Source organism: Lampetra fluviatilis, unplaced genomic scaffold (assembly GCF_964198595.1).
Source record: "Lampetra fluviatilis unplaced genomic scaffold, kcLamFluv1.1 SCAFFOLD_777, whole genome shotgun sequence".
NCBI classification, from domain to species: domain Eukaryota; kingdom Metazoa; phylum Chordata; class Hyperoartia; order Petromyzontiformes; family Petromyzontidae; genus Lampetra; species Lampetra fluviatilis.
Window position 1 is genome coordinate 12,353 of NW_027621756.1, and position 12,648 is coordinate 25,000.

Consider the following 12,648-nt stretch of genomic DNA (forward strand, 5'->3'; position numbering starts at 1 on the left):
GTGTAGTGTGTGTGTAGTGTGTGTGTTGTGTGTGTGTAGTGTTTGTGTAGTGTGTGTAGTGTGTGTAGTGTGCGTGTAGTGTGTGTAGTGTGTGTGTAGTGTGTGTGTAGTGTGTGTGTAGTGTGTGTAGTGTGTGTAGTGTGTGTGTAGTGTGTGTGTAGTGTGTGTAATGTGTGTATATTTACTGTGTATGTAGTGTGTGTGTAGTGTGTGTGTAGTGCGTGTGTAGTGTGTGTGGTGTGTGTAATGTGTGTATATTTACTGCGTGTGTGTAGTGTGTATGTAGTGTGTGTGTAGTGTGTGTGTAGTGCGTGTGTAGTGTGTGTAGTGTGTGTGTAGTGTGTGTGTAATGTGTGTGTAGTGTGTGTGTAATGTGTGTAGTGTGTAGTGTGTGTCTAGTGTGTGTGTAGTATGTGTAGTGTGTGTGTAGTCTGTGTAGTGTGTGTGTAGTGTGTGTGTAGGGTATGTGTAGAGTGTGTGTGTAGTGTGTGTAGTGTGTGTGTAGTGTGTGTGTGTATTGTGTGTGTAGTGTGTGTAGTGTGTGTGTAGGGTGTGTAGTGTGTGTAGTGTGTGTAGGGTGTGTAGTGTGTGTGTAATGTGTATTGTGTGTGTAGTGTGTGTAGTGTGTGTGTGTAGTGTGTGTGTAGGGTGTGTAGTGTGTGTGTAGTGTGTGTATAGTGTGTGTGTAGTGTGTGTGTAGTGTGTGTAGTGTGTGTAGTATGTGTGTAGGGTGTGTGTAGTGTGTGTAGTGTGTATGTAGTATGTGTGTAGGGTGTGTAGTGTGTGTGTAGTGTGTGTAGTGTGTGTGTAGTGTGTGTATAGTGTGTGTGTAGTGTGTGTGTAGTGTGTGTAGTGTGTGTGTAGTGTGTGTGTAGTATGTGTGTAGGGTGTGTAGTGTGTGTGTAGTGTGTGTATAGTGTGTGTGTAGTGTGTGTAGTGTGTGTGTAGTGTGTGTGTGTGTAGTGTGTGTGTAGTGTGTGTGTAGTGTGTGTGTAGTATGTGTGTAGGGTGTGTAGTGTGTGTGTAGTCTGTGTATATAGTGTGTGTAGTGTGTGTGTAGTGTGTGTGTAGTGTGTGTGTAGTGTGTGTGTAGTGTGTGTGTAGTGTTTGTGTAGTGTGTGTAGTGTGCGTGTAGTGTGCGTGTAGTGTGTGTAGTGTGCGTGTAGTGTGTGTGTAGTGTGCGTGTAGTGTGTGTAGTGTGTGTAGTGTGTAGGGTGTGTAGTGTGTGTGTAATGTGTAGTGTGTGTGTAGTGTGTGTGTAGGGTGTGTGTATAGTGTGTGTGTGTAGTGTGTGTGTAGGGTGTGTAGTGTGTGTGTAGTGTGTGTAGTGTGTGTGTAGTGTGTGTGTAGGGTGTGTAGTGTGTGTGTAGTGTGTGTAGTGTGTGTAGTATGTGTGTAGGGGGTGTGTAGTGTGTGTAGTGTGTGTAGTGTGTATGTGTAGGATGTGTGTAGGGTGTGTAGTGTGTGTAGTGTGCGTGTAGTGTGTGTGTAGTGTGTGTGTAGTGTGTGTGTAGTGTGTGTGTAGTGTGTGTAGTGTGTAGTGTGTGTGTAGTGTGTGTGTAGTGTGTGTGTAGTATGTGTGTAGGGTGTGTAGTGTGTGTGTAGTCTGTGTATATAGTGTGTGTAGTGTGTGTGTAGTGTGTGTGTAGTGTGTGTGTAGTGTGTGTGTAGTGTGTGTGTTGTGTGTGTGTAGTGTTTGTGTAGTGTGTGTAGTGTGCGTGTAGTGTGCGTGTAGTGTGTGTAGTGTGTGTGTAGTGTGTGTGTAGTGTGTGTGTAGTGTGTGTAGTGTGTGTAGTGTGTGTGTAGTGTGTGTGTAGTGTGTGTGTAGTGTGTGTAATGTGTGTATATTTACTGTGTATGTAGTGTGTGTGTAGTGTGTGTGTAGTGCGTGTGTAGTGTGTGTGTTGTGTGTAATGTGTGTATATTTACTGCGTGTGTGTAGTGTGTATGTAGTGTGTGTGTAGTGTGTGTGTAGTGCGTGTGTAGTGTGTGTAGTGTGTGTGTAGTGTGTGTGTAATGTGTGTGTAGTGTGTGTGTAATGTGTGTAGTGTGTAGTGTGTGTGTAGTGTGTGTGTAGTGTGTGTAGAGTGTGTGTGTAGTGTGTGTAGTGTGTGTCTAGTGTGTGTGTAGTATTTGTAGTGTGTGTGTAGTCTGTGTAGTGTGTGTGTAGTGTGTGTGTAGGGTATGTGTAGTGTGTGTAGTGTGTGTGTAGTGTGTGTGTGTATTGTGTGTGTAGTGTGTGTAGTGTGTGTGTAGGGTGTGTAGTGTGTGTAGTGTGTGTAGGGTGTGTAGTGTGTGTGTAGTGTGTATTATGTGTGTAGTGTGTGTAGTGTGTGTGTGTAGTGTGTGTGTAGGGTGTGTAGTGTGTGTGTAGGGTGTGTAGTGTGTGTGTAGTGTGTGTATAGTGTGTGTGTAGTGTGTGTGTAGTGTGTGTAGTGTGTGTAGTATGTGTGTAGGGTGTGTGTAGTGTGTGTAGTGTGTATGTAGTATGTGTGTAGGGTGTGTAGTGTGTGTGTAGTGTGTGTAGTGTGTGTGTAGTGTGTGTATAGTGTGTGTGTAGTGTGTGTGTAGTGTGTGTAGTGTGTGTGTAGTGTGTGTGTAGTGTGTGTGTAGTATGTGTGTAGGGTGTGTAGTGTGTGTGTAGTGTGTGTATAGTGTGTGTGTAGTGTGTGTAGTGTGTGTGTAGTGTGTGTGTGTGTAGTGTGTGTGTAGTGTGTGTGTAGTGTGTGTGTAGTATGTGTGTAGGGTGTGTAGTGTGTGTGTAGTCTGTGTATATAATGTGTGTAGTGTGTGTGTAGTGTGTGTGTAGTGTGTGTGTTGTGTGTGTGTAGTGTTTGTGTAGTGTGTGTAGTGTGCGTGTAGTGTGCGTGTAGTGTGTGTAGTGTGTGTGTAGTGTGTGTGTAGTGTGTGAAGTGTGTGTAGTGTGTGTGTAGTGTGTGTGTAGTGTGTGTAATGTGTGTATATTTACTGTGTATGTAGTGTGTGTGTAGTGTGTGTGTAGTGCGCGTGTAGTGTGTGTGGTGTGTGTAATGTGTGTATATTTACTGCGTGTGTGTAGTGTGTATGTAGTGTGTGTGTAGTGTGTGTGTAGTGCGTGTGTAGTGTGTGTAGTGTGTGTGTAGTGTGTGTGTAATGTGTGTATAGTGTGTGTGTAATGTGTGTAGTGTGTAGTGTGTGTGTAGTGTGTGTGTAGTGTGTGTAGAGTGTGTGTGTAGTGTGTGTAGTGTGTGTCTAGTGTGTGTGTAGTATGTGTAGTGTGTGTGTAGTCTGTGTAGTGTGTGTGTAGTGTGTGTGTAGGGTGTGTGTAGAGTGTGTGTGTAGTGTGTGTAGTGTGTGTGTAGTGTGTGTGTGTATTGTGTGTGTAGTGTGTGTAGTGTGTGTGTAGGGTGTGTATAGTGTGTGTAGGGTGTGTGTGTAATGTGTATTGTGTGTGTTTAGTGTGTGTGTAGGGTGTGTAGTGTGTGTGTAGTGTGTGTATAGTGTGTGTGTAGTGTGTGTAGTGTGTGTGTAGTGTGTGTAGTGTGTGTAGTGTGTGTAGTATGTGTGTAGGGTGTGTGTAGTGTGTGTAGTGTGTATGTAGTATGTGTGTAGGGTGTGTAGTGTGTGTGTAGTGTGTGTAGTGTGTGTGTAGTGTGTGTGTAGTGTGTGTGTAGTGTGTGTAGTGTGTGTGTAGTGTGTGTGTAGTATGTGTGTAGGGTGTGTAGTGTGTGTGTAGTGTGTGTATAGTGTGTGTGTAGTGTGTGTAGTGTGTGTGTGTAGTGTGTGTGTAGTGTGTGTGTAGTGTGTGTGTAGTGTGTATGTAGTGTGTGTGTAGTGTGTGTGTAGTGTGTGTAGTGTGTGTAGTGTGTGTGTAGTGTGTGTGTAGTGTGTGTGTGTAGTGTGTGTGTGTGTGTAGTGTGTGTGTAGTGTGTGTGTAGTGTGTGTGTAGTGTGTATGTAGTGTGTGTGTAGTGTGTGTAGTGTGTGTAGTGTGTGTGTAGTGTGTGTGTAGTGTGTGTGTGTAGTGTGTGTAGTGTGTGTAGTGTGTGTGTAGTGTGTGTGTAGTGTGTGTGTGTAGGGTGTATATAGGGTGCCGTGGGGCGTTAACTTACAAAGTCGCCATCCATGCGGGTTGCCTGGAAAGTCCACCTCGATCCCTGCACAAAGACAATGACACACACACAATGACACACACACACAATGACACACACACACACAATGACACACACACACAATGACACACAACAACAACAACCGCCATTCGCCACTAAGTGGCGGTGACGTCACCACAACGCTTGTGCCAGGCCATGTGCACCTTGAGGCCACGTGAAGTGTCGAACGCCCGCTGGCAGGAGGTCACGGGGCAGATCCAGGTGCCATGGTTCGACTGACTGAGATGACCGAGATGCAGAGGCGTAGCTAGGATATTTTGCGCCTGGGGACAAACTATAAAATTGGCGCACCCCCCCCCCCCCCCCCCCCCCCCCGTTTAATCACATTTTCCTATTTCATCGAATAAGGAATAACAATTAAAATTTTAATGAAACATTGTATTTAAAGAAGCAAATTTCTATAAATTATATTACATGGCTCACTCAGTCACTGTCGTAGACTCGTTGACATAGTTTACAAAAGATTCATTTTTCTTGATTTCACTGTCGCAAACTGGTCAATCACGTAATCAAAATCTGTTTTTTCCAATGTTTCTCTTTCAACGCTAAGAAGAGCAAGATCGCTGAGACGATCTTGTCCCATTGAAGTTTTAGGTTGAGGTGTAGATTTGTGCAGTAGTTTCAGGCTGCCGCGCCCGCCGCAATAAGTTATAATGTAACGTTGTAAGCCTCATTTTGGCGCCCCTTTACCTTGGCGCCCGGGGACATATGTACCCCCCTGCCCCCCCCTAGCTACGCATGTGCCGAGATGACTGGCTGATGCACCACCTGTGCCCCCTACTGTGCCAACTTGCTGTGCTTTAGCCACCCGGCACTCTGCTCGTTGTTGTGAGCGTCGCTCCTCCGCCCTCCGTTGTTGTTGGAGGGCGACTGCCTCCAACTGCCCAGTAGCGTCCTTCACGAGCCTCCTCCGCAGAGGCCGATCTTGACACCGCTGGTACCAGTCATCGGCAAGTCCACTCAGCTCCACGTCCTCCTGTACCACATCACTCCATCTCTTCTCTAGACCGTGCCGCGCCCGTTACGCCCCCTCGATCCGGCCGATCAAAAGCTGTTTAGGCATGCGGTGCCTGGGCATGCGGGCTACATGACCCAGCCAACGCAGCCTTGCCTGCCGGAGGAGCTCACCGATGGGACTTTGCCCAGATCTTTCAAGAATTTGTGAGCTCCTCACACAATCCAGCCTGGTTAAACCCAGGATGGATCGTAGGCAGGCCAGCCTAAATGTTTCCAGCCGGCGAAGATGGTCCATTTGGGGGGTCCACGTTTCGCAAGCGTAGAGAAGCGATAGAATGACCGTGGCCGAGAAGACCTGAAGCTTCGTGTGGAGCGATAGACCAGGTAGCTTCCACACAGCGTTACGCAACCGATGAAAAGATATTGCTGCTCGACTGATTCGGAGTGAGACCTCTGCTGTTAAACTGGAGCCGGTCATAAGCACACTGCCCAGGTATGGGAAACTCTCCACTCTCTCCACAACTGCCCCATCGCCGATTGGGAGTTGTGGGGGTGGAGTGTCCGATGGTACAAAATACCCAGGCAGGTGCTTAGTTTTGGTGGGGCTGATGGTAAGGCCCCATCTCTTAGTGGCACGCTCCAGTCTCAGCAGCAGTGTCTCCAACTCCTCTTCTGAATGAGCAGCTATTACCAAACCATCGGCATACATAACGTGGTTGACCAATAGGGAGCCATCCCTTGATCGCACCCGGGCGTCGATCAGCATCCCATTATATCTGTACCAAATGGAAATTCCCCCGGTACAGCTATTGACGGCTTCACGAACTACGCGGTCAAAATATATGTTAAATAATGTGGGAGCCAGAGGACATCCCTGTCGCACCCCAAGGTGTACAGGGAAAGGCTCCGACTCCCGGCCACGTAGTTTTACCCGGGCCCGCTCACCATCATGAAGGCCCTTAATGATCGTGAGCAGAGGGTCAGGGACTCCGAAAGCACAAAGAACAACCCAGAGCCCAGGCCTACTGATGGTATCATAGGCCTTGACCAAGTCAATAAAGCAGAGATGTAGGTCTTGTTGGAATTCCCTACACCTCTCCTGTAGCAGACGGACAGAAAATATGGCATCTGTGCAGGACCGCCCTTTCCTGAAACCGCATTGGGGTTCTGCAAGCCTCTCCTCAGCGTGCCTGACAAGGTGATGTTGAATAATGCTTGCCAGGACCTTTCTCGGCCTCACACTGAGGAGAGAAATGCCCTTGTAGTTGTTACAGCCTGTGCGGTCCCCCTTCTTTAAAGAGGGGGCCACCAGGTCATCCTTCCAATCCTGTGGAACCCGTCCAGTGGTCCAGACAGTTGTGACGATGTCATGTAGGGCAGTCCGCCCACAAACGCCACCCTCGCCAAGCAGTGTGCTTTGGGAGATCATCTCTGCTCGGCGCTTTTCCTGGTCTTAGACTTGGGATCGTTAAACACACACACATTCCCTCGTACAATTATCCGTAACCCCACTCACACCTCACCGGTACCGTCACCTGTAAACTCACCCATACACCCACTCACACCTCACCTGTACACTCACTCGTACACTCACTCACAACTCACCCGTACACTCACTCACACCTCACCTGTGCACTCACACATAAACCCCACTCACAACTCACCTGTTGGTCGTAGAGTGCCCAGAACATGGGCAGCGGCAGGTAGAGGAAGAGCACCTTAAACACCATCTTTATCTGAGCGATGAGTCGTCCCTACAGGACGAGGGAGAGGAACCGGATATCACAGAGCTACCCCCGAGATCTCCGCTTCTTCCAGTGACCTCTGGTTCACACGCAGTAGAGGGCGGCAGCTGCCCACGCGCTCTGCCATCCGATGTGATGGGTCTGTGTTAGTCTATAAGTCTTTGTGTGAGTCTATGGGACTCCTCTGTGGGTCTCTATGTTAGTCTGTGGGGTCTCTGTGGGTCTCTACGTGAGTCTATCGGGCTCTATCAGTTAGTCTATGCGTCTCTCTATCAGTCTACGAGTCTCTGTGCGAGTTCAGAGTCTATGTGAATCTATCGGTCTCTGCATGAGTCTATAGGTCTCTGTGTGAATCTATGGGTCTGTGTGAGTCTATGTGTATCTGCGGGAGTCTGGGTCTCTGCATGAGTCTATGGGTCTCTGCACGAGTCTATGGATCTCTGCCTGAGTCTATGGATCTCTATGTGAGTCTATGGGTCTCTATGGGAGTCCGTGGATCCATATGCGATTCATTTGTGACCGGGCTGAGACCATCAGCTCGCTACACTTGAGCCCCCTTGTCAATCACAGGCAGCTGTGACAGAGAGTCCCAGTCTTGGTTGTCTCCATACAGCAACAACCGCCATACGCCACTAGGTGGCGGCGACGTCACCACGGCGCTTGTGCCAGGCTAATTGTGCTTTCAGACCACGTGAAGTGTTAAACGTCCACTGGCAAGAGGTCACAGGACAGACCCAGGTGCCATGGGTTGACCGACTGAGATGACTGGCCGATGCACCACCTGTGCCCCCTACTGTGTCAACTTGCTGTGTTTTAGCTACCAGGTGCTCCGTCCCGTTGTTGTGAGCGTCGCTCCTCTGCCCTCCACTGTTGCTGGAGGGCGACTGCCTCCAACTGCCCAGTAGCGTCCTTCTTGAGCCTCCTCTACAGAGGCCGATCTTGAGACACCGCTGGTACCAGTCATCGGCAAGTCCACTCAGCTCCACATACTTCTATACCACTTCAGTCCATCTCTTTTCTAGCCCGTGCCGTGACCGTTTAGCCCCCTCTTTGCGATCAAACAAAAGATGTTTGGGCATGCGGTGGCTGGGCATGTGGGGTACATGACCCAGCCAACGCAGCCTTGCCTGCCAGAGGAGCTCACCGATGGGACCGGGTCCATATCTTTCAAGCCTGGTGGTTAAACCTAGGACGGATCGCAGGCAGGCCACCACACACAGACACATACACAAGGTGCACACACACACACACACAGAAACACACACACACACAGACACACACACACACAGACAGACACACACACAGACACACACACAAGGTGCACACACACACACATACACACACACACACAGACACACACACGGTGCACACACACACAAGGTGCACACACACACAGACACACACACACACAGACACACACACACAAGGTGCACACACACAAGGTGCACACACAAAGGCAGGAGGAACACGAGGAGTGGTGTGGGCGGGTGGTTGACGGTGGGGGCTCACGTTGTAGCTCTCGCGGGCCCAGTCGAGCCAGTGGTCCCGCTTGGGGAACTGTTTCCCGCGGTGCCTGAACCGGTTGGAGATGGCGAACTGTGGGGGTAGGGGCGCGAGGGGGTAGGGGCGCGAGGGGGTAGGGGCGCGAGGGGGTAGGGGCGCGAGGGGGTAGGGGCGCGAGGGGGGGGGGGGCAACGTGGAGGTCAGAGTTGCTGACCTGCACCCGAACGCATTGAGTGGTTATTGTAGTTGTTGTGGTGGTTATTACGATTGTTGGTGTTGGTGGTGGTGGTTATAGTGGTGTGGTGGTGTGGTGGTGCTGTGGTGATTGTGGTCGTGGTTATATTGGTGATTGTGGCGGGTGTGGTGGTTGTGTTGATTATAGTTGTGGTGGTTGTGATTAATGTGGTAGTTGTGGTAATTCTGGTGGTTGTGGTAATAGTAGTGGTGGTGGTGGTGGTAATTGTGGTAGCTGTAGTGGTGGTTGTGGTGGTGGTGGTGGTGGTAATTGTGGTAGCTGTAGTGGTGGTGGTGGTGGTGGTAGTTGTGGTAGCTGTAGTGGTGGTTGTGGTGGTGGTGGTAATTGTGGTAGCTGTAGTGGTGGTTGTTGTGGTGGTGGTGATTGTGGTAGCTGTAGTGGTGGTTGTGGTTGTGGTGGTGGTAGTTGTGGTAGCTGTAGTGGTGGTGGTGGTGGTGGTAGTTGTGGTAGCTGTAGTGGTGGTTGTGGTGGTGGTGGTGGTGGTAGTTGTGGTAGCTGTAGTGGTTGTGGTGGTGGTGGTGGTGGTGGTGGTTGTGGTAGCTGTAGTGGTGGTTGTGGTGGTGGTGGTGGTGGTTGTGGTAGCTGTAGTGGTGGTTGTGGTGGTGGTGGTGGTGGTAGTTGTGGTAGCTGTAGTGGTTGTGGTGGTGGTGGTGGTGGTTGTGGTAGCTGTAGTGGTGGTTGTGGTGGTGGTGGTGGTGGTGGTTGTGGTAGCTGTAGTGGTGGTTGTGGTGGTGGTGGTGGTAGTTGTGGTAGCTGTAGTGGTTGTGGTGGTGGTGGTGGTGGTTGTGGTAGCTGTAGTGGTGGTTGTGGTGGTGGTGGTGGTGGTTGTGGTAGCTGTAGTGGTGGTTGTGGTGGTGGTGGTGGTGGTTGTGGTAGCTGTAGTGGTGGTTGTGGTGGTGGTGGTGGTGGTTGTGGTAGCTGTAGTGGTGGTTGTGGTGGTGGTGGTGGTTGTGGTAGCTGTAGTGGTGGTTGTGGTGGTGGTGGTGGTGGTGATTGTGGTAGTTGTGGTAGCTGTAGTGGTGGTGGTGGTGGTGGTAGTTGTGGTAGCTGTAGTGGTGGTTGTGGTGGTGGTGGTGGTGGTTGTGGTAGCTGTAGTGGTGGTGGTGGTGGTGGTGGTAGTTGTGGTAGCTGTAGTGGTGGTTGTGGTGGTGGTGGTGGTGGTGGTTGTGGTAGCTGTAGTGGTGGTTGTGGTGGTGGTGGTGGTGGTGGTTGTGGTAGCTGTAGTGGTGGTGGTGGTGGTGGTGGTGGTTGTGGTAGCTGTAGTGGTGGTGGTGGTAGTTGTGGTAGCTGTAGTGGTGGTGGTGGTGGTGGTGGTAGTTGTGGTAGCTGTAGTGGTGGTGGTGGTGGTGGTGGTGGTTGTGGTAGCTGTAGTGGTGGTGGTGGTGGTGGTGGTTGTGGTAGCTGTAGTGGTGGTGGTGGTGGTAGTTGTGGTGGCTGTAGTGGTGGTGGTGGTGGTTGTGGTAGCTGTAGTGGTGGTGGTGGTGGTGGTGGTTGTGGTAGCTGTAGTGGTGGTGGTGGTGGTGGTTGTGGTAGCTGTAGTGGTGGTGGTGGTAGTTGTGGTAGCTGTAGTGGTGGTGGTGGTGGTGGTGATTGTGGTAGCTGTAGTGGTGGTGGTGGTGGTGGTAGTTGTGGTGGCTGTAGTGGTGCTTGTCTCACCCCAATGCAGCGCGACACTTCCAGCAGAATGTTCCCCTTGGGAGGAACTTTCTTGTACATCCCACTGCCTCCGATAAACACCACTGTGATCACATCACCGCCACCACCATCATCATTCTGTGTCCGATAAACACCACTTTGATAATATCATCATCCCATTGTCTCCGATAAACATCATTGTGTTCCCATCACCACTATCAACGCAAGACGCCATTCGCCACTTAGTGGCAATGACGTCACCACGGCGCTTGTCCAAGGCCGATGCACTCCAAGGCCACGTGACGTGTCGAAGGCTCGCGGATAGGTCACGTGACAGAGGCAGGTGCTATGGCTTCACTGCTTGAGATGACTGACAGATGCACCACCTGTGCTACCCACTGTGCCAACTTGCTACATTTTAGCCGCCCGGCGCTCCGCTCGTTGTTGTGAGCATCGCTCCGCTACTCTGCCCTCCATTATTGCTGGAGGGCGACTGCTTCCAACTGCGCAGTAGCGTCCTTCACGAGCCTCCTCCATAGAGGCCGATCTTGACACCGCTGGTATCGGTTATCAGTCAATCTCTTCTGTAGCCCGTGCCGCTCCTCGCATGATAAGAGGAGCTCACCTATAGGACTTTCAACGATTTGTGAGCTCCTCACAATCCAGCCAAGTTAAACCCAGGATGAATCGTAGGCAGGCCAGCCTGAATGTTTGTAACTGGAGCAGATGTCCCATTAGAGGGCTCCACGTTTCGCAAGCATAGAGAAGGGAGGGCATGACTGTGACCGAGAAGACTCAAAGCTTCATGTGGAACGACAGGCCAGGTAGCTTCCACACAGCGTTACGCAGCCGATTAAAGGGTGACATCACCACCACCATCACCGCCATCATTATCATCTCACTCCCTCCGATTATCATCATTATCGCCACCATCATCATTATCGCCACCAGGGACCCACCCAGCGCCACCACCATGAGCACTGCGGGAACTCCGAACGCCAGAGCGAAGCAGTCCTGGTTGAAACACTGCGTGCCTGGGACGCGGGGACATGGACAGGGGGACACGGGGACAGGGAGACAGGGGGACACGCAGACAGGGGGACACAGAGACATGGGGATGCGGGGACACGGGGAAGACAGGGACAGGGGAGACACAGCGACAGGGAGAGACAGACGCTGGTTAATACGTTGTTATTTGGCGGGAGACTGCCCACGGCTAGACTCTCACCGCACTCTGTCGATTCGTCTCACGCTTGCGCTCGTTTGCAGTGCATTGCCTCGCTGAGTCTCAAGATTCGTTTTCAGGAGGGGTCATGCCCAATTTGTCGGCAGTGGGGAGGCGATGTCGCTGCTGCTGCTGCTGCTGCTGCGTGATCCTGGCGGAGTGATGAGCGTGCGATTTGTCAGCATTCGGTTGTGGCCTGGCCAATAGCAGTTCCACTGTGTGTGTGGGTTTAGCTATGAGAGGGAAACTGGAGAACCATTCAGGGTAGAACATACAAACTCCACACTCACTCATTCACTCACACTCTCACACTCACACACTGACACTCACTCATGTATTCACACTCTCTCGTGTATTCACACTCACTCACACTCTCTCACATTCACACACTCTCTCACACTCACTCATGTATTCACACTCACTCACACTCTCTCATGTATTCACACTCACTCACACTCTCTCATATTCACACACTCACACACTGACACTCACTCACACTCTCTCATGTATTCACACTCACTCACACTCACTCATGTATTCGCACTCACTCACACTCCCTCACATTCACACACTCTCTCACACTTATTCATGTACTCTCCCACACTCACTCATGTATTCACACTCTATCACACTCACTCATGTATCCACACTCTCTCACACTCACTCATGTATTCACATTCACTCACACTCTCTCATGTATTCACACTCACTCACACTCTCTCATGTATTCACACTCACTCACACTCTCTCACATTCGCACACTCTCTCACACTCATTCATGTATTCACACACTCTCCCACACTCACTCATGTATTCACACTCTATCACATTCACTCATGTATTCACTCTCTCACACTCACTCATGTATTCACACTCACTCGCACTCTCTCATGTATTCACACTCACTCACACTCTCTCACATTCACACACTCTCTCACACTCATTCATGTATTCACACACTCTCCCACACTCACTCATGTATTCACACTCTATTACACTCACTCATGTATTCACACTCTCTCACACTCACTCATGTATTCACACTCACACACACTCACACACACTCTCACACTCTCTCACACTCTCTCTGCAGAACAGGGGGAGAACATCAGCACCACACACAGGGAGAGGCACCCGAGTCGGGAATCGAACCCAGTCGCTTCTGACTGATTCATCA

General features: G+C 50.5%; 1 protein-coding gene across 1 annotated transcript in view; it reads right to left on the minus strand.

Annotated features, from left to right (window-relative positions):
- Window positions 1-4,090: 4,090 nt before the first annotated feature.
- Window positions 4,091-12,648, minus strand: part of LOC144955660 (solute carrier family 15 member 2-like) — a gene marked incomplete at its 3' end in the record, with an annotated part of 27,071 nt that continues 18,513 nt past the window's right edge. The window contains exons 8-12 of the mRNA XM_078885822.1: window positions 11,206-11,280; window positions 10,268-10,350; window positions 8,362-8,448; window positions 6,772-6,861; window positions 4,091-4,135 (exon numbers count right to left, since the gene is read on the minus strand). Of these exons, the coding sequence (XP_078741948.1) occupies window positions 4,091-4,135; window positions 6,772-6,861; window positions 8,362-8,448; window positions 10,268-10,350; window positions 11,206-11,280 (380 nt within the window). The remainder of the gene's footprint in view (window positions 4,136-6,771; window positions 6,862-8,361; window positions 8,449-10,267; window positions 10,351-11,205; window positions 11,281-12,648) is intronic.